This window comes from Syngnathus scovelli, chromosome 9 (genome assembly GCF_024217435.2).
Source record: "Syngnathus scovelli strain Florida chromosome 9, RoL_Ssco_1.2, whole genome shotgun sequence".
Lineage (NCBI taxonomy): Eukaryota > Metazoa > Chordata > Actinopteri > Syngnathiformes > Syngnathidae > Syngnathus > Syngnathus scovelli.
In genome coordinates this window covers 12820297-12841468 of record NC_090855.1, presented here as the reverse complement: position 1 = coordinate 12841468, position 21172 = coordinate 12820297, and the positions used below count along the sequence as shown (strand labels likewise).

General features: G+C 49.0%; 1 protein-coding gene and 1 pseudogene across 2 annotated transcripts; both read left to right on the top strand.

Annotated features, from left to right (window-relative positions):
- The first annotated feature begins 809 nt into the window (after positions 1-809).
- Positions 810-9499, top strand: LOC125975836 (cyclin-D1-binding protein 1 homolog; annotated as a pseudogene).
- A 98-nt stretch (positions 9500-9597) lies between these two features.
- Positions 9598-17278, top strand: LOC125975684 (protein-glutamine gamma-glutamyltransferase E-like). Of its 2 annotated transcripts, XM_068651760.1 has the most exons (15): positions 9598-9764; positions 10803-10977; positions 11475-11722; positions 12065-12183; positions 13183-13311; positions 13383-13560; positions 13667-13802; positions 13961-14070; positions 14311-14426; positions 14495-14621; positions 14682-14782; positions 15286-15460; positions 15713-15876; positions 16811-16944; positions 17094-17278. In XM_068651760.1, the coding sequence occupies exons 1-15, from the start codon at positions 9746-9748 to the stop codon at positions 17239-17241; spliced, it is 2079 nt and encodes a 692-aa protein (XP_068507861.1). In that variant the 5' UTR covers positions 9598-9745; the 3' UTR covers positions 17242-17278. The 2 variants fall into 2 exon arrangements, with proteins under 2 accessions (XP_068507861.1, XP_049587516.1); XM_049731559.2 differs by lacking the exon at positions 9598-9764 and having other exon boundaries at positions 10809-10977; positions 11474-11722.
- The last annotated feature ends 3894 nt before the right edge of the window (positions 17279-21172 follow it).

Genomic DNA, 21172 nt, shown 5'->3' with positions numbered 1-21172 from the left:
CCAGGCGCGATGACAACGGCGGACACAAGCCTGGGCCGACGGGCACGCCGCACCACGCTCCTGGTGGGCGAACAAGGGTGGCTGGTACCCGAAGACGCAGTGGAAAGGCGAAAGTCCAGTAGCCGAGCTGGGGAGGGAATTGTGAGCGTACTCTACCCAGGGAAGCTGTTGGACCCACCCGCGCTGGTCCCCGGCGGCCATGCATCGGAGAGACCTGCCCAGTTCCTGGTTCAGGCGCTCCGCTTGACCGTTGGACTGAGGGTGAAACCCCGAGGAGAGGCTGGCCGTGGCGCCGAGGAGTCGGCAGAACTCCGTCCAGAAGGTGGAAGCGAATTGAGGTCCTCGGTCTGACACGATGTCTTGTGGGAGACCGTGGTGGCGAAACACCTCCCGCACCATGATGGACGCCGTCTGCTTCGCAGATGGGAGCTTAGGCAGAGGGATGAAATGCGTCATCTTGCTAAAACGGTCCACCACCGTGAGGACCACCGTGTTTCCCTCAGAGGGGGGGAGGCCCGTGACAAAGTCGATCGACAGGTGAGACCAGGGACGCTGGGGGACCGGCAAGGGTTGAAGCAGCCCGGCCGGAGGACGAGTAGACGTCTTGTAGCGGTTACAAATTGAGCAGGCTCTGACGTAATCGCTGGTGTCCACTTGCCAGGTGGGCCACCAGAAACGCTGTGCCACCACGTACCTCGTGCGTGCCGCGCCGGGATGACAGGCCAGGCGTGAGTCGTGCGCCCATTGCAGCACGGACGACCGCAGACCTTCAGGGACGAACAGGCGACCCTCCGGGCAGTTGCTGGGGCCAGGTTGATCGCGTGATGCGGCTTCCACTTGGCGTTCGATCACCCATGTAAGAGCCGCCACCCGAACTGAGCTCGGGAGGATAGTGGGAGGCGGACCCTGTCCCTCCTCCCCCCCAGGAAACAAACGCGACAGGGCGTCCGCCTTCGCGTTACGGGAACCCGGTCTATAGGAAAGAGAGAACTCAAACCGGTCAAAGAACAGAGCCCACCGTGCTTGTCTTGCGTTCAGCCTCTTGGCCGATCGCAGATACTCCAAGTTGCGGTGGTCGGTCCAGACGATGAACGGAGTGGTGGCGCCCTCCAGCCAATGCCGCCACTCCTCCAAGGCCAACTTGACGGCGAGGAGCTCCCGATTCCCGATGTCATAGTTTTGTTCCGAGGCCGACAGACGGCGAGAAAAGAAGGCGCACGGGTGGAGGCGATCGTCTTGGCGGCTACGTTGAGACAACACCGCCCCGACACCCACGTTCGAGGCGTCCACCTCGACCACGAACTGTCTGTCGGGATCGGGAACCCTGAGGATGGGAGCGGATATGAACCTCCTCTTAAGCTCCTGAAATGCCCGTTCTGCCCGTTCCGTCCATTTGTACGGGGAGGCGGGGCTGGTAAGGGAGGTGAGGGGCGCGGCCACCGTGCTGTATCCACGGATAAAACGGCGATAAAAGTTCGCGAACCCTAAGAACTGTTGCAGTCGCTTGCGTGTTTCGGGAACAGGCCATGACGTGACCGCTTGCACCTTCCCAGGGTCCATCTCGATGGATCCCTCACGCACCACATAGCCGAGGAATTTGACAGAGGAGGCGTGGAACTCGCACTTCTCCGCGTTCACGTAGAGCGAATTCTCAAGGAGACGGCGCAGCACCGCCCGTACATGCTTGATGTGCTCAGGGAGCGAGCGGGAGAAAATGAGGATGTCGTCTAAATAAACGAACACGAATTTGTCCAGCATGTCTCGTAGCACGTCGTTAATCAGTGACTGGAAAACCGCTGGGGCGTTGGTGAGCCCAAACGGAACCACCAAGTACTCGTAGTGTCCGCTCGGGGTGTTGAAAGCCGTCTTCCACTCGTCTCCCTCCCGGATGCGGATCAGGTGGTAGGCGTTGCGAAGATCCAGCTTGGTGAAAATGGTGGCTCCCTGAAGGCTCTCGAAGGCGGAAGACAGAAGAGGCAGAGGGTATCGGTTCTTCACAGTGATCTCGTTTATTCCCCGGTAGTCGATACACGGGCGTAGCGTGCCCTCCCTCTTCTTCACGAAGAAAAACCCCGCTCCTGCAGGTGAAGAGGACGGTCGTATGATACCGGCTGCCAGGGACTCCCGGATGTATTCCTCCATAGCCCGGCGCTCAGGAGCGGACAGGGAGTAGACGCGTCCTTTGGGAGGGAAGGTGCCGCGTAACAGCTCGATAGCGCAGTCGTAGGACCGGTGTGGAGGAAGAGAAGTGGCCCTGGCTTTACTAAAAACCTCCTTGAGTTCGTGATAAAACGCTGGGACATTGGGGATGTCGGGACTGTACCTCGGCGGGGCTCTGCTGAGTGGGCTGGTGGCCGCCTTCAGGCACACCTGATGGCAGCGTTCGCTCCACTGCCGAACAACCCCCACCTCCCAGTCCAGCACCGGGTTGTGCTGCCGCAACCAAGGGTGCCCCAGTATGAGCTGCTGTCCTGGGAGGGAAAGAAGAAAAAACTGGATGGTCTCGTGGTGATTGCCCGAGAGCAGTAACTTAATTGGTTCCGTCACGAAAGCCACCTCGCCGATCAGACGGCCATCAATGGCACGTGCGGGAATAGACGGGCTCAGAGGGAGGAAGCCGACACCCCACTTGCGTGCCAGGCTAATGTCCATGATGTTCCCCTCCGCGCCGGAATCCACCAAGGCCGCCACGTTCTGGTCGCCCGCCGCGAGCTGGACGCGTGCCTGTAGCGTGAGCGTGCTGGGGCTGGGAGAGCCGGTGCTGGTCGAGCTCACGCGGATCCCCCGACGCCGCGTGAGCTCCGGCCTCTTTAACGGGCACCCCGCTACCCGATGGCCCCCCTCCCCACAGTAAAAACACAAGCCCAGTGAGGGGCGTCGACGGTGCTCCTCCGAGGGAACCCGAGCCCCTCCCAGATCCATGGGCTCGGCGGGTGGTGTGGTTGGCGGGTCCCCAGCAAACGGAGGAATGTGACCACACGGGTTTTGCGGGGACCTCCTCTCCCGATCGCGCCGCCGCGTCTGGATCCGCCGGTCTACTCGGGCCGCCAAGTCCATCGCGCCCTTCAGGGTTCGCGGGCGATCGTACGCAACCAGTCCCTCCTTCATGTACTCAGCGAGTCCGTTTAGGAAGGTGCTAACGAGCGCCGGCGTGTTCCATCCGCTGCTGCCGGCCAACGTCTGGAACTTAAGGGCGTACTCTGCGACCGATCGGCTACCTTGACGCAGCGTCACCAGTTCCTCGGCGGCGTCCTCGGCGGCGGATCCCAGGTCGAACAGGCGGAGCAATTCCTCCGCGAAGGCGTCGAAGGAATCGCAAGCCGGGGCCATCCTTTCATATTCGGCCAGGCCCCACAGCCGCGCCTCGCCCGTGAGGTGGGTTAGGACGAACCCGACCTTGGCTGATTCCGACGAAAACGTGATTGGCTGGAGGCTGAACATTATGCGGCAGTTCGTCACGAATGCCCTCACGTGCTTGGGATCGCCGTTAAACTTCTCGATGTTGCCAAGGCGGGGCTCCGGGACGTCCATGAGCGTCCTGGCCTCGGCAGACGAGCGGTGCGGGGGTACCGTGACAGCCGGGGACGCAGCCACCGACAGTCTCTGGAGGGCTTGGGCCATCTCCTGCTGCTGTAGCTGTTGCTGCTGACCAACCTTGATCAGGTGCCGGATGTCGGCAGACAGGCTGCTGACGGCGGTCTCGGCTCGCTCCAGTCGACTCAATGCCGTCTCGTCGTTCGCTGGCTGCATAGCGTTGGTCAGTCTGTACTGTAAGGGAACGGACAGTACAGCCAAGTGCGTAGCGACGGGCTTTATTGGAGAAGGGGATGATGGGAACAGCTGGCGCTGGAGCGGCGATCGGGCTGGAGAGGACAAACGATTCTGCGGGGGTTCCAAATAGTCAAGCGAGTCCGTATCTTCGGGACTGATGAGCAAAGCAGCATCAAGGGACAGACTGACACTCAGGTCTGCGCTGGCGGCGCTGATATAGCGCTGTCCATGAGCCCGTGGCAGGTGACGGCGATTCCCTTGACAGGGGGGCGTGGTCCTGTCGCCGGTGGCACCAGCACGTGACACGTTTACCGTTGCCGGCTTTTTCTGTCATGCCCACGGGATGTAGTTTGGTCAGTTAATAATCACGGCTCACAGAGTCTGAATGTTCTAATTTTCAGCTTGTTTTCTACGCCTTTAAAGCAACTTCCACAATGTCTTTATTTTTATCCCCAAATTTTTCACAAGCTCAATAACATGGGAAAAAGCTGAAATAAAGGAACAAAACTGTCGTGAAATCTTGTCAGTAATAATAACTTGTGACATTCTAAAGGCATCAAAAACAGACAAAAAGGCTGAGAAATTTTCCATTGTTAGAATGGAATGGCCTGTGACTGAGTTGCTTATGTGAAGCCGTGTGCATCTGTTTACGGATGAGCACAAAGAGAAGCATTTTGATTCGAGATGAGCATAGGGAACGATTATCTGCCATAAAAGCAATCCCTCCAGTACGGCTGTTGACAGCCCATTCTCATTTTGGCTATCAAAGATTTTCAAACAATTTCTGGAAATTTGTATCCCTAACGAGCACACAGTGTCTCAAGAAAGGACTCACCACTTTTTGACAAATTTTTCTGAAATGTTTCATGTCTTAAGCTTCATTTTGCCATCATTAGGCTCAAATGCTTTATTGTGTTAAGAATGTTTTCTCACCATAACAAGGTGAATGTATACTGACAAAAAGTACTACCGTATTTGCCGGTGTATTGGTCGACCTTTTTCGATCCAAAATCGACCGAAAAAAATCGACCTCGACTTATACACCGAGTCATAAAATTTAACTTCGTATTCATCGCTTCAAATGTGATGGTAACCAAGGCCGTTTCTCATGCATCTCATTGTGCGTTGCACTTAGAAAATTTTAACCGGGCGGCGTGCGCGAGTGCGCGGCCCGCTGGAAGTCGAATGAGGCTCAGCGATCTCCTCCGCGGTGCTTATAAACAGCCGATCCGCTCGGCGGGGGCTATTTTCGGCCACTTGGCGCGTGCGCACGGCCTCCCGGATGTGCCGGGCGGGTGGGCGAGCTCGCCGGCCGCTGGAAGTCGAATGAGGCTCCGCGATCTCCTCCGCGGTGCTTATAAACAGCCGATCCGCTCGGCGGGAGCTATTTCCGGCCACTTGGCGCGTGCGCACGGCCTCCCGGATGTGCTGGGCGGGTGCGCGAGCTCGCCGGCCGCTGGAAGTCGAATGAGGCTCCGCGATCTCCTCCGCGGTGCTTATAAAGTGCCGATCCGCTCGGCTTGGAGCTATTTCCGGCCTCCCGTTGGTGCCGGGCGGCGTGCACGAGCTCGCCGGCCGCTGGAAGTCGAATGAGGCTCCGCGATCTCCTCCGCGGTGCTTATAAACAGCCGCATGCGCACGGCCTCCCGGAATTTGAACACATTTCGTCAATAAATTTCGCATATTGAATTTTGAAGTTTAATATAATGCAACAATTGAGCTCGACTTATACAAAGGATATATCATAAAATCGTAAATTTCCGTCGAATTTTAGGGGGTCGACTTATACACCGAGTCGACCTGTACACCGGCAAATACGGTATATAGAAACAAACACACCTAAGCAATTATGGAGACAAATTGACTACCCACACAACTCACGCAACAAACAGCAAGCCTGAACGCACAGAGTCCTTTTTAAATAGCAGGTTCAATCAGTGCACCTGGCGGCACATACGAAACCAATCACTGACTCCGTCGAGTGCATCTCGGCTCGAGTCTGAGGTCACTTTGGCCAATTTGGAGCTCGGAAACGGCCTGGCCGAGCTAAAATGACTAACGTAGCGTGGTTATCAGACACTCTTTGGCATAACATGGAGTTAAAATGCTAACCTAACATAACTACACTATGATGTTTACCATGTCGCGCCAGGTGATGTAAATAAAATTAAGTCAAACGTAGTGAGGTAAAATGAAGCCAAGAATGCTGACGTGATAGCCGCACTACATTGTTTTTAGTAGGACTCAAGACGAGCATTTGTCGGGTGGTTGCGTGTTCCAGGATGTCACACGCAAACGTTACACACATAGAGGGGGAAACAACAACATGGTGGGCGACACTTACTGAGCGACAATGGCAGACAAAATGATAGTGGGCAACGCGATAATGGGTAACGCGGTGGAACAGAGAGTTGGCCACAGCAGATAAGACATGGGCAATAAAAACAAATCAGATGTTTATCATAAATGCAACAATAATTCTAGCAACATTCCATATCGACAAATACAAAGTTAGTACCTCAAAATTTCATAAGATTTATTTTATTATTTTTCAGCCCAAAACAAAACATTACAGAGTACGCCACGTATACATTTTAGATTCCAGAAAGATTAATTAAAAAATAAATGAGATAAATGGCTGACAGTTGATGACATAAGCCACTGTAATCATAGCCATATCAGGACATGAAAATATTTGATTAATCTACATAAAATATCATCATAAAATAAGAGCACAAAAAAATAATTACAAATGTGCACTTAAGTACCAGCAGCTTTAAAAAAAACTAAAATGTGTTTCCAACAAGCGATTGCAGAATAAACTTGAAATACGGGTTAGGGTTAAATGTGGTGAGCTAGTTTGTGTTGTGCAAATCCAACGAAACGTGATCAATAGGTAGATGCAATAGTGACTGATACTGCGCTTTTGAGTCTAGAGCCTTCTAAAATACTTTAGTGAACATATTTAAATCATTGAAATTTGGACATTTGTGTATTGATTCAAAGATGTTCTTCTGTATCGTGGAGCTAAAATGCTAACCTTCAAGTTTCTGTCTCTGACAGAGAAGCCAATGAGTCGGACGGAGACTTCAACCTCTCCAACGTTTGGGACACTTTGAGTTGAGTGCTCAAGTGGAAGTTGCATGCTCAACAATACCAGTTCAATGCCAATGAAACTCTCCTGCGCCAATGCAACTGCTAACCTCTGTGTTGCAGACCAGGCGGCAAAAGCGGTATCTCAGGAAGCCCCCAAACTCTGCCTGGCCTTCTCCAAGCCTCCCCTGCCGTCACAGCAAGTTAGTCAGTGAGACATTTTGCAAAGATGATTAACCCGCCAACATATACGTATATAAAATTATCTTGTGTTTCTGTGCCACAGGATGTAGGGCAGCTGGCCGACTCTGTCCTCAAGAGTGTCCTCAGCCTCTCCACTGTTTATTACTGGCTTCCCAATAGCAGAGGTAAGACGTGCTAACTGGCGCCATCTCCTGCTTTCAGGTGGCAGGGGTGGTCAGAGGAACAGGCCGGACTTGACCTCCAGCATTGTGTGTGTCGGCGATGCTCCTCCAGAAGAGTTGTAACGTGCCAGGAAATGTTGCGCTCTTTATTTCTTCACCTTGTTTGCTTGACTCACCGCCTCTGTGTCAGGCGTCACTCTACGCCAGCAAGTCCGAGACGCCGTCGTGCAGGCCCTGGAGGGCCTGACGCAGCTTCTGGAGGTCATACTGACTTCACCGCTACAGAGGTACGCACATTGAACAACAAAGGAGGCAGGCTCCGGCTTGGGGAAGGTGAACAACTGACTTGTCTCCTTCTAGTCTGACTCAGGAGCAGTTGACGTCTACAGGGGGGTGTGGTCAGCATGTGACCGCTTCACCTGCATACCACATGGTGAGTTAGCGTGCAACTACCAGCTAACCTCCGTAACTTAGCTACCTGCCACTCGATTGCCCTGCCAATATATACACAACGTAGTCTACCTCCCTTTCCACCCACCTCTCTACAAACAAACAAATACCAACCTTATTTCAAGCTATTGGGTCCTCATGAACTTTGCATATACAAAAAGAGTCAATCTGACCTCAGAGTCATCCTAGCCAGTGGTTGGCGCTACACTGCGTGAATTTCAGACATCAGCGAATAATCTGATGAATCATCACATGTATCGAAAGGTTTGTTGAGATAAGTAAAATGCCGAAAAGTACTGGTTGTATTGGTACTTGGTGCTACTCGCTGAGGACTCAAGAAGGACTACTTGGCCTGACGTCAGTCTGAGCAAAAAGCACCATTGCAAGTGTCTACCCAACTTTTTACCGTTTGTCTGTTGCAATTTAGCTGCTGGCCCATCTCTTGTTCTACATTCCTTTTAAGCAAAGTAAGCACACCTTCCTACCCTGTGCCAAATTTGTACTGACTTTTCAGCCTTGTGACTTGGCTAGCCACCAAGGGACCGACCGACGCAGCGAGCTTGCTGCCATCTTCTTTTCTAGCGACCATGCTGAACAAGCTCCCTTCATATCGCTCTCTCAAATGCAGACAAAAAGGCTGCAGCGGTGCTGGTCCTAAGCGGTAAGAGCGGCATCGTCAAAGACGCCATCGAGGAGTTAGAGCAGGTGCGAGCCGCGAGGAAGCAAGGTGACCAGGCTGCGCGCGCTCCTCCATCTGAACGGGAAGGCGGGCGTTGATCTCGCAGGCGCTGTCGGAAGCCCGTGACCCGTCGGGCGATGCCCCTGATCAGCAGGAGGATGGCGAGGAGCCGCACGCTAACCAGGACGCGTACTGGTCGGTGCGGGACCGCCGCGTGGTGGCCGCCTGCCAGGGGATGATGAAGGTCACTGCCGCCTGCCTGAGGAAAACCATTGCGGCCGTCAGGATCCGCGGGGACGCCGATGAGCCGCAGAGGGTGGGGCAGCTGGATCGCCTGCTTGACGGCATCAAGGAAATCAGCCCAGGGTTCGCGTGCAAACTGACCAACGCACAAACTGACCAACGCACAAACACCCACGCGCACACGCCACCTATTTATCTAGAAGAATATCTTCCTTCCCACGCACATATTTGGGAAGGTTATATTTACTATTGTTTGGAATGCAACAACACCCAAGCTTGGCAGCGGCACCCAAGTGAAGAAGAAAAATGCTTTTCGCAAGATAGGTTTCTAGTTTTCACACGACAAGTTGTAATTAAAGACTACAACATGAATGCAGGCCGAGGCCTGTTAAGAAGTCAGCCAAGGGGACTGTGCACAGGTGTGAAGAAATAAGCAGATATTTGGGTGTGTTTGGGAACACTGCCAGATGCTTCCGGCTCCATCCATCTCACAAGTTTTGCCCGCAAACAGAATTCAGCTTTGTCGAGCTGTCGTCTTCCTGTCTGTCTCCCCCAAACCAGGTCCAGTCACATCTGTGGTGAAGCCGAGCTGACCTGGCTTCAGTTCTTGGACCAGGCTGTGGACCACAACCTGCAAAAAGCCAAAGATCTCCTTTGGCTGGACAGCTAGTGTGTGCATGTGTGTCTGTGCCTGGGAGTTATGCTTGTGTATTATTTTCGGGTTTGTGTGTGTGTTTTTGTGTGCTTGCGTTCGTCCCATTTCAACTCTGGATGGACAACAGAGTGGAAGAGATCAATCGTTATCAGCTGCTACACAGCTCTTGAGATTCTCAGGTCTCCTGAAATTTGCAGAGTCTCTTTGTCAGCTAAATAAATTGATGTTGGAAACTTCACAAAATATTGTGATCACTCCAGTGGACATTCTCATCTGGTGGGAGGGGCGGATGTGATGTGAGCAACTACATTTGCAAATTACCTCCCAAAGTGATATGAAGGCATGTGCAGAAGCAGAATGTGTTTTAAACCTGACTAACAGGCTCACGCTACTTGATAAAGCGCTGACAGACTTCGCAGATACTTCCTGAACTCAAAGTAGTCAGAAGCCAGCAGCGAGCGGCCGCCAAGACCACTGCAACGTGCAAAGATGAGCTTTGACAATTCAGGTGAGTCAAAATATCGTCCAACTAATTTTTGTTCCCCCAAATCATTGCAAGTCAAGATCGCCCGTAATCCACTTTTAGCACCTTGATGACCACTTGCTGTGAAGTCTGTTTAACTTTGCATTGTCTTAGGGTTCAATATAACTTGCATCTTTTTTCATGAGACTCTTATTTTAATGTGCAACTTTGATGGCATTGGTGGAATTATAACTCTGACTTTTTTTGGGACTTTATTAACCCAACTGTACAGTACTAATTTTGTGGGAAGTTATTGTGTTCTTCATTCAAAATGTTATCTTAATTTAACGTAAACATTCTTAAATGACAGACTAAAAAATAATAATGCCTCCTCGAATTCCTTGCTCAATGCTTTTTTTTGCCTTAGCTTTTTTTTATACCTATTATCTCAGTGAGGAGTTGACTCAAAGGCCAGGTCACTCGTTCGTTTGGGGGTCCAGATAACGCAAAAACGCAGCTACGCTATAGTGCAGGGAAAAGCGGGGGTCGCTTATGGTGTACCACTCGCCTGTCTTGTGTGGAGGCATCATGGGTTTGATTCCCACATATGAGTGTGTGCGTGTGTGTGTGAAGGGAAAAGCAGTGTTTTGGTAGCTATCTTCTGATATCTTGGGCTAAAGGAGTTGAAATGAGTTGAGAACGTCCTTTCCACAAAAGCATTCTTCTGTCACTATTTTCTGGCAGCTTGGTGCCAAGGAAGTTCACTTTATCAAAGTGAGTTGTGGACAAAATGAGTGCTTTGACACCATTTGATGACCTCTATTGTGTGGAAGAGCTTTCGAGAGGAAGATCAATGGCACTCCCGCCCGTTTCAGTGATGACTTGCGCGTTAGGATTACCAATGTGGTCACAGAACAATGTCAAGGCATCACTTCAATACACTAGATATTTTTGTTTTCTCCAGTACAGGCATATTGTCCCTGCTAATTAAAAGAAAAAAAACAAAATACCGAGTGGAATTAAAGATTTCCACTTGAGGTAACAGGAACTAACTTTTCTTTTTGTTGCTGTGGTGCGTGTCAGTTTTCAAGGGCGTGGACTTGCACGCCAAGCTCAACCACAGCGAGCACCACACCAATGAACTTCCCGAAGATCCGCTGACCGTCCGCAGGGGACAGGCCTTCAAGATCACCTTGACCTTGGCCAAGCCTTTCAAGCAGGGTCTCGATTCTCTCGTCCTCAATGCCTCCACTGGGGGGTAAGTGCTTGCTCACTGGCTCCTCAGTTGGGGCTCCTCCCAAAGAAAAAAAATGCCAATACATTTATGTAGTTTCTTGTTTTCACATTTGTGGCATTTCCATATAATTGGATCAATTCTAGAAAATAATTTCCATATGTATTTAAATACAATTCTACAGAACCATGTATTTAAATACAATTCTACAGAACCTTTACTCGGGATACTCAGATTCCTGACTGGGGCTCCGCTCGCCCCAGTGTACCGCTATCCCTGACCTCACTGAAATTCAATCTGAAAATCTATCAATTTGACAGATTTGAATAAGTGTCTATTGTTTTGTTATTTGATTGCAAGCATTCATTTGAAATGTCAAATAATCAGCCGAGAGCAAATTAACCTACAAAAATGAAACAAATTCGGGGGCGTGCATTATTGTAACAATAGTTAAAAGCGCTTACAGCTTAGTTCAACAACAACAAAATTATGCACACCAAAATGTCAATCGATCCAACAGGAAGTCACGCTTCGGAAGAGAAGGGCACCTCGTGTCGCTTCGGCATACCGGACCCAATCGGTCGCCGGGATTTGGCCAAAGGCGCCTGGACGGCCAGGGCGGACGTGAGCCGCTCGACCGACAGCCTACCGGTGCTGATCACGGCCCCCGCCGATGCCCCTGTCGGCTGGTACACTTTGAAGGCCACCCTGTGGGGGGAGGACAAGACACTCGCCACGCTCGCACTGCTCTTCAATCCCTGGTTCTTAGGTACATTCCTCGACAGCCACTTCCTTCCCGTGTGTAGCGTACAGTGGTGCATATGGAATGTGGATCTTCAGTGCAGAAAAATGTAATCCACCACTTTCATGTGAGAAACGCTATAGAACTGCAGCAATTTCCTGACTATACAGCACGCTTGAATATAAGCTGTATGGCCACACAATTTTAAAAAGATGAAGTTGTCTCCGTCACGCTGGAGCTGTAATCCGACTGGACCCCAAAAAAATTTGATCGTATTTAGGCTAGCGGAAAAAGCTTTGCAGTGTACGCAGTAGTGTGTATATGTAGTGTTTCGTGTCTCATTTTTTGCTTTGTGTTTTGTCCATTTAGGAGACTCTGTGTTTTTGCCTGATGAGCAGGAGAGAAAAGAATATGTGTTGAATGAACATGGACTCATTTACAGAGGAAGTTCAGATTACATAACCGCTCTCAAATGGGACTTTGGACAGGTATGTCAAATGCACACGCGCATACTGATACAATTACTGTTGGGACACTATTAAATATAGGCAAGGTACGACTCATTGATTAGTCTTTGGTCAATCTAATGTATCCTATTTAGTACTTACACTTACTCCCAGTTTAGTTTTCCACCTACCTTCCCACAAAGGTATTTGGGGAATTTTAATCGTAATCATGATTTCATGTATGCAGTGTTTACATTTGAAATGCCCCTTTTCATTACCACTTATCTTCACAGGTGAACTGTTCCACATGCGTCCCCTTCCCTGGCATTTCCCCTTGTCACTCAGTTTCTGTGCACAAGTTTTAGCAAGCACCCGGTCTGCAGCTGAAGTGGGCATTAGATTGCCTGAAGGGGGCGCTAAATTGCGAATTCCCTACACAGTGATAAACAGTGTTAAAACCGCTTTGCGGTGCAATTTTTTGGGGGGTGACAAAAGAACTGACGACCTGGGCAGCCCGCCCAGTTTGCCCATGTTAAAAACCGCTATTGCCCCTGAGCAAGGCGCTGACCCATCAGTAGGCAAACGAGCAAGGCAGAGCGGAGCGCTCCTCGATTTTTTATTTTTTTTTCCTTCAATGTTTTACCAGGTAAGCCAATTGAGAACACTTTCTCATTTACAATGGCGACCTGGAGGCAAGGTGTGTGAAGTGTCTTGCCCAAGGACACAACGACATGTGACTGTGACAGAGCTAGAATCGAACCGCCAACCCTCCGGTTACTAAACGACCCACTCTACTGCCTGAGCCACAAGCCCCAGACAAATCCAAGAGCATTTCACCAAAAGTAATCAAAGTGAGAAGGATACGCTACGCTGACATTTCTTAGGAATAACTATCATATGAATGTTCTATGACTTTACCTATGAAAACCGCACCTTAGGTCCCATGCCGGGATATGACTTGCAGTTATTCCAACTTACTTGACCTTTGCAGTGACTGCAGAGAGTCTCATCGGGTCATGCACTTTTTCGCTTCCCTTGCAGTTTGAAGACGACATGGTGGATATTTGCCTCAGTGTCCTGGACAAAAACGTCAACTACAAAAATGACCCCGGCAGTGACCTGGCCTCCCGTGGCGACCCGAGCTACGTGGGCCGCGTGCTCAGCGCTGTGGTAGGTGTCAGACGGGTAGCGGAGAGAAGGAGCGCATGTGTTGAACCAGCGCGGCGCTCTCACACGGCTAGATCAACAGTCCGGACGAATACGGGGTCCTGATGGGCAACTGGTCAGATTCCTTTGAGGGCGGCTTTTCGCCCTCCCACTGGAGCGGTAGCCATGACATTCTTACTGCGTGGAAGAATAACAACTACCGGTCGGTCAAGTATGGCCAGTGCTGGGTCTTTGCCGGCGTCATTTGTTCAGGTAATGTCACCGCTTGCCGAAGACCCAGCTCTTTCGTGTGTCGCTGCCGTCGCTGGTAGCTAGCCCGGCGGCGTCCTCCGAAAGTTCTGTTTGTGTTTGCCTTCAGTCTTGCGTCTGCTGGGCATTCCCACGCGTGTGGTCTCCAACTTCATGTCGGCCCACGACACCGATGCCAGCCTTACCATCGACGTCTACCACGCCGACGAGGGGGCCCCGCACAAAGAGTCTAACGACAGTATCTGGTTAGTGTGGGCTTGTGTTGTGTGTGTGCGTGTGTGCACGTGTGTGTGCGGTTGAGCATTGATTGTGTGTGTGTGAGTGGTGTGCATGTTTGTTGTTTTTTCCGTTTTTTTTTTTTTTGTGTGTGCGCACGTGTCCTAAAAGTATGTCGTTACGTCAGGAATTATCACGTCTGGGTTGAATCGTGGATGAAGCGCCCTGACCTGAAGGCCAATGGCAAATATGACGGCTGGCAGGTTCTGGATGCCACGCCGCAGGAGTCCAGTGATGGTCAGACCTCCACATTGTCCACCGTGCAGTCCTCAATGTTGTCCTGCATACCTTCCTCCGCATGATTCTCCCTTACGTTGTCCTCTGCGCAAATGATGAAGCACAAAGCATGAATCAGTCTGCTTTCTTGAAGGACTTGAGAAATCAAAGAATGATGACTTTTGAGAGCCTGAAATCAGAAGATTTGGACAACCTGTAGTGGAAAAAAAAACAAATGCTCTCTGCTTTTCTTTGGCTCAGGCTTGTACCAGTGCGGCCCCTCCTCCTTGGAGGCCATCTTGAACGGCGAGATAGAGATCTCGTACGATGTGCCCTTTGTCTTTGCGGAGGTCAACGCAGACTGCGTCGACTGGCTGGTGAGGGCAAAACAGCAATTGAATTGAAATTTCAGTCGTGACCCACTCGCGTAATTGTGCGTCTTCAGACCAAGGCCGACGGCACCGATGTGAAGCTAACCTCGGACACCAAGCGAGTTGGTAAGAGTATCTCCACCAAGGCAGTGGGCTACGACAAGCGTCTGGACATCACCAGCTCCTACAAGCACAGGGAAGGTGAGTATCCTGCACGCACACAAACACACACACATTCACAAACATGCCGGCGTGTTTCAGGCTCAGAAGCGGAGCGTGCCGTGTTCCATTACGCCATCGGCGAGGAGGTGGGGCAGCCTGATGGGGGCCCCGCACCACAGCTCATCATACGCTTTGTTGAGGTTTGTCCTTATGCCGTTGCCTTTCAGGAGGCAAGTTAGGGCTTTAGTTATTTTTCTTTGTCAATGCAACTACTCCTACTCCACCCTACTAAGGAATTGTGGGCGCCTCGCTCAGTGTCTTAGCGTGGGAATTCCAGACCTGCTGGTACTTTGTCATCGTGGCCTCACAAACTCATACACCTTGGCCAAAATTTAGGATGCTCGACACCACTACTGATAGCACAATTGGCTCTTTAGGTACTCTGCCATACCGATACCTCATGTACCTTAAAGTAACACCACTATAGCAAAACACGGTTTTCCGTATTCGCCCATCCCTTGGCAATTTTTTTTCTTCCTCTTCTTTACTAATGAAATTGTACAAGTAGTGATTCACAAAACTTTTCTGAGCTGCTTCTCTTCACGAGGGTCGCGCGCATGCTGGAGCCTGTCCTTTATTCAAGAAACGATATTACAATACGATTCAGCTGTCACTTGATGTTCCGTTGTCGTCGCGGCGGTAGATGTCGGAACCGGAGTATGGCAAGGATGTGCGGCTGAAGCTGATGCTGAGCAGCAAGAGCAGAGTGGAACGGAAGCTCAACATCCGCATCAGCGTGGACGGGATGCACTACAACGGCACCTTTGTCGCCACCATCCAGTCTGAAGACAAGGAGGAGACGCTGCAACCGTTCCGAGGTCAAACTCTTCAAAGCGTCACCTTCTTGTTTTAGTTTCTGAGCGACCGCATCAAGTCCTATCTGCAAGAAAAGGTCTCAACGTGCGACCTCCGTGTCATTTGTAAATTTGGCCTAAGATTTTGAGACATGTTACAGTGGTAGGGGTTCAAAAGAAAGAATTTGCAACAAGTTGTGTCACAATGTGAAGCGTTGTCGTGTTTTTTGTCAACATGACCTAGAGATAATTGTTTTTTTTTGTCAAATGTCACAGAGCTGTCGGTGCCCATCGTGATCCCCGTGCGTTCGTACTACAAGCACATGTTGCGCGCCGATAGCTTGAAGGTGTCAGCCGTGGTGACGGACAAGCAGCATCCTGACAAAAAGTACCTGGCAGAAGATGATGTGATACTGCGTGACCCCCCCGTCCTGGTCTCTGTAAGTCCACCACAGCAAACTTGCCTTTTGGGCGCACTTTCAAAAAATGCCCCTGTGGAGAGGGGGGAAGGGCGCAGGTTTGTAAAGTTGGCTCAATTTTTGGTATCTGCTCTTGCATTTGTCTCAATGCTGCCCCTCTCTACCGTTGAACGCGCAGCGTTGTGTCGGGACGGATGACGTCATGTCATCGGCAGGGCCCCACACCTGCTATTGAGTGAAGCGCCAATTGGATGGATGCAAATCTTTTTATATACATATTTTTAATCAACTTATGACGTCAACCGTTCCAACGTGGGTTCAACGGTAGGGAGGGCCACCAACTACAAGAGCAGAAACAAAAATGGGAAGACCTGAGATTGACCCAACTTTACATGATGCCCCTCAAGACCTGGATGTGGGCTCTCCACAGGTCCGCTTTTAACACCCTATAAGAGACTTCGATCAAGCCAGCATGTATTGCTTCTTTCTCCGACTTTGGTTTCTGTTTTAAGTCCAGTAATTCTCATTGTGGATCACCCAAAAGCATAATGGTGAAAATATTGTATTTACCATGACGGTTTATTTTTTTTTCCCCCTCAAGATCAACTCAACTTTACTGGCATAATATTTACAACTTTTATTTGGGAGCCGACTAATTGTAATATTGTGACTTAAAAAAAATAGAATGATGCGGCTTTGCTCTTGTAAAATTGGGCCTTGTTCTGGACTCAGTCAGCACGTATCACCCCCTCCCGTCTCTGGCTTTGGGTTCAGTTGCGAGTCCTGCCTTTGTGCACGTTCTGTCTCTTTTGTCACTGGACGACACGAATGTGGACCATGACATCGGCGCATGTCACTCGGTGGTGTGTCATCAGTGTTAACGTGTTGCGAATTTCTTCAATTGTCCTTCGGGGTCATAATATTTATCCAAGAACTTGATTTGCGTGTGTGGCAGGTGACTGGTTTTGTCCGGCAGCTCCAGTTGGCGAAGGGAGAGGTGATCTTCATGAACCCCCTGCCGGAGACCCTTACGGGCATGACCCTGACCCTGTCAGGAAGCGGACTCATGCGACAGGAGTTGAAATACAAGTAACGAATCTCATGAGAAAGAGCTCTGCTAGGGCCCTACGGTTTAACATTTGCAAGGACCCTTGCTTGAAACTGGAAACAAAAGTATAACAACTAAGTAACACTATCGTAACTGTGGAATTTTTCTTCTTGTTCTTTTGTCTCTTCAGCCTTCCCAACTTGGCTCCCAACCACCGCATCCGCGTCCTGTTTGAGTTTCTCCCGTACAGGAGCGGCGTGAAGATACTGGTGGCCGACATTGACGCGTCCATTTTTAAATATTTTAAGGGCAGCTGTCCAGTCAATGTCAGACTGTGAATCATCCGCTTTGAAAAAATAAATAATGTCTGCTCAACGTTTTTTGGTGCTCAGTCTTTTGTAACAGTGGTGCTTTTATGTAGTTTGATCATTTCAAGTGCAAACTGGCTGAACATTTTCTGCTTTAGGTCCGATGCTGTTTTCGCCTTTCACGCACAACGTTCGGTGCTTTGCTTTTTCAATCGCTTACTTTTCGTCTTTTCATAATGTCACCACAAGAGGAAAGCAATATGGAACAGGAAACGGAATTTTCTGTGACATCATAGATGGGTGGATTGTTTGGCGCAGAACAAAAATGAGTCCAATTTGACCTCTGTGAATACACCCCACTTATTATTTTAAATTAGAAGGACCTCTTTGAGGTCGGAAGCTGCAGAAAGACACCTGCCCAACCCACATAATCAGTAAGACTTGTTAGGTTACGGATTCTAGTTATTGATCTGACTCCAAATTGCGATCAACACTCAATTTTGCGAGTTCGTTCTGTCAAAGAGAAGACCAGTAGATCAATTAGACCAAATTTACCAATTATTTATTCCTGACAAAGCGCACTAATACAGGCCTGGGTCCCGGGTCCCTCACACTAAAACTCGTGCGTTTTTGTGACCACCAAAAGACGACACATTCTTCCGGGTTGCCCAGTTTTAAAGAAACACAATATGAATATTAAAGCATGCAAAATATTGTGAAATGATTGGTCGATGGCCATCTCCTCCCCGTCCAGGTGTCGCTGAGGTCAGGCGGTTGGGTTTTCCCCTCGAAGCCCGGTCTCATAGACGTGCTGTTGTTCTCGTTCCTCACCGACCTTGAGGTGGTCTCCTCCGGTACTCCCTATCCGGGCCTATTCCACAACACTTCGAAGAAAACAAGTTCATGCAGTTTGCCTGCACATTCTTCGGCCCCCACCAATCCACACGAGCACTCCAATACTAGATATTAATATGATTATAAGTTCAACACAACCTTAAAAAATATGTTTGCAAACTCCCGAAAGCACATTTCCCTTTAGACTTCAAGTACAACATGAGTAAGACCAAAGAGCTGTTAACACACCAGAGACAAGATTGTAAACCTGCACAAATCTTGAAGGGGCTACAGGCGAATTGCCAAGCAGCTTGGTGAAAAAAGATCAACTGTGGAAACAATTATTAGAAATTGGAAGAAGCTAAACATGTTCACCTTATAAAGGTGAGGAAGCAGCCCAGGACTACATGGGAGGGGCTGGGCAATCACATGAAGAGACTGGCAGCACTGTTTCCAAGGCTACTGTAGGACCTATTTCGTACAATCATTTCACAATCACAAGGAGTCATTTAGATTCTAAATAAAGTAATAAAGAAATCAATGGTATTGTTGGTCTCCCTTTTTTGCAAGTGCATTATGGTCTGGAGCAGGGGTCACAAACACGGTGCCCGCGGGCACCAGGTCGCCTGTGAGGACCGCATGAGTCGCCTGCAGTATCTGCATCTATTTATTTTACAGTCAGACCTCGGTTTTCGAACGTCCTGGTTCTCGAACAAATTGGAATTCGAGCAAAAAATTTGAGATTTTTTTTTGCTTCGGTTGTCGAACAAAATTCGGAGGTCGAACCTTGCGAGATGAGCCGGGAGGACCCGAGAACACCCGACCGCGTGGCCCGGATGCCGACCGACTCCGTTGTTATTGTATTTTTGTTACTTTGAGGATTATATTAACCCCTAATCATTCCTCCAAAGAAAGCAAGTGGGAGAAGTAAAGCCATCCCAAAACACAAAGACGCTCTTAAAGCAATGCGACAGTGAGCGTCCGGCGCCCTGTGGTTGCGTGATTGGACCAAATTAAGCTCCCTGCGCAGTGAGGTCCACTTAAATTTTGGAAAGTACATCAGGACTTTTCTAAATTTCAGCGACGGCTCTGTCACAATAATGCGACCAGCGCGGTGCAGTTGCGCGGTGGGCGACACGCTACGGTTGCGCGTTCGGCGGTGCGCTGCAGTTGCGCGATCGGACAAATATGCGCAAATGAAAAAATGCTTAAAAAAGGCGTGGTTTTTTTGTCTTGAAACGGATTTAAAAATTTTCCATTATTTGTAATGGGAAAAATAGATTCGGAATTTGACCGATTCGCTTCTCGAACCGCCTTCTGGAACGGATTATGGTCAAAAGCCAATGTTTGACTGTATTTTTGCTATTCTTGTTAAAATCACACTTACATGTGAACTGGAAATTACAATAATAACACATAGTGAAACCCAAATTGAGCAAATTGGCTATTTCAGAAGTCTGTGTCAAACTGGTAGCCCTTTGCCTTAATCAGTACCCAGGAAGCAGCTCTCGGTTTAAGAAAGGTTGGTGACCCCTGTGATAAAGGCTTGTCATGTACTATGAACTCAGAGGGAAATGGATTGGATGATTTCTTTTTATTCAGGATTTCCTTGATCGTAGACCACAAGGCTTTCATGTTCTTGCTGTTTTTGACCATTTCATTGGCATAATGATTCTTTTTTGCAGCTCTGATCACATGGTTAAGTTTGTTTCTATATTGTTTGTACTTATCATGATTCATAGATGAAGGATTAGTGATGAATTTTTTTGTATAGCTTATTTTTGTGCCTAAGAGATTTAGTAATTGCCTGAATAGCCCAAGACTTCGAACGAGATTCACATTTGAGGCTTCTGTTCTTTATGGGAAAATAATAATTATAGTGCTTGGTCAGTTCCTCCAAGAATATGGTATATGCCTGCTGGGGATCAGGGTTCCTTAATACAGCATCCCAACTACGGTTTTGAACTTGCATTTTAAACTTGGAGATTGTTTGTTGATTATTAAGTTGATTAATAAGTGTACATTGGCTTCCCAGTTGGAAGAAGAGCGTTTGGTTGTGAGGAGGTAATAGAGAATATGGGAAAGTAATCAGAGATGTCTGACCCAGGGCTGTGGACTCGGTCGGATTTTTGCACCGAGTCCGAGTCCGAGTCCGGCCTCTTGACCACCGAGTCCGAGTCCGGCTGTACATTTTTTTCTGTTAATTCATGTGACTGCTTAGTCTTTATTCAAGGCTAATTTAGATCAAAATCAAAATAATGATATAAGCTGGGTGACATAATCATCCTTGACATTGGTACATGATGTAAACATTAGCCTAAGTGCAACTCAACGTGGCCGCATTGATCGTAAGCAGGGCTGTGGACAGTATTCCTACGCGCATTCTCAGCAGCATGATGAAAATAAAATTGAACGTATTTTTTTTTTTATTGTCGGACTCGGTGGACTCGGTCAAAATCAGCACCGAGTTCGAGTCCGGCAAAAATGACCGAGTCTGACCGAGTCCGAGTCCCCGAGTCCGAGTCCGAGTCCACAGCCCTGGTCTGACCATAGAATTCCAGACAAGTGATCTCTGTCAAGTATGTTGGTAAATATGTTGTCTATTAAGGTTGCTGAATTTTCAGTTATTCTTGTAGGTTTAGAAATCATAGGCTTAAAACAGAAAGAAGACAGACTATCCAGGAAAGACTGAGTTTGTGCCTCAGAGTCCATAATGTTGATGTTGAAATCCCACATGAGGAAACATTTCTTATTTTCATGAGATACTATAGACAGCGAATGCGCATTGGTGAGATGGTTAACAAAATCAGGTATCTTGGATTTTGGAGGTTTATAAATGCACCCTATAACTGTACAATTAGACTCAATAAATACTGCTTCTCCACTCTGCTCAAGATGTTGTTCAATATCAGATCTTTCTTCATATTCCAACTTACTACTCACATACAATGAAACACCTCCTCCAATCTTGTCTTCTCTGCATCTGTGGACATTACTGTAATTGTCCAAGGCATAGTAATCAGAATTGTCTTTGTGTAGCCATGTTTCAGAGATGCCAATAACAGAAAAGGGAAAGTTGAAGTTGGACATAGTTAGAACAAGATGGTTAAAGTTTTTAGGGAGACTA

What these genes read in the sequence shown, in the direction of transcription:
- LOC125975684 (XM_068651760.1), top strand. An exon ending in GCCGCGTGCTCAGCGCTGTG is followed by an intron (nt 13,312 to 13,382) that starts GTAGGTGTCAGA and finishes TCACACGGCTAG; the next exon opens with ATCAACAGTCCGGACGAATA. An exon ending in TGCCGGCGTCATTTGTTCAG is followed by an intron (nt 13,561 to 13,666) that starts GTAATGTCACCG and finishes GTTTGCCTTCAG; the next exon opens with TCTTGCGTCTGCTGGGCATT.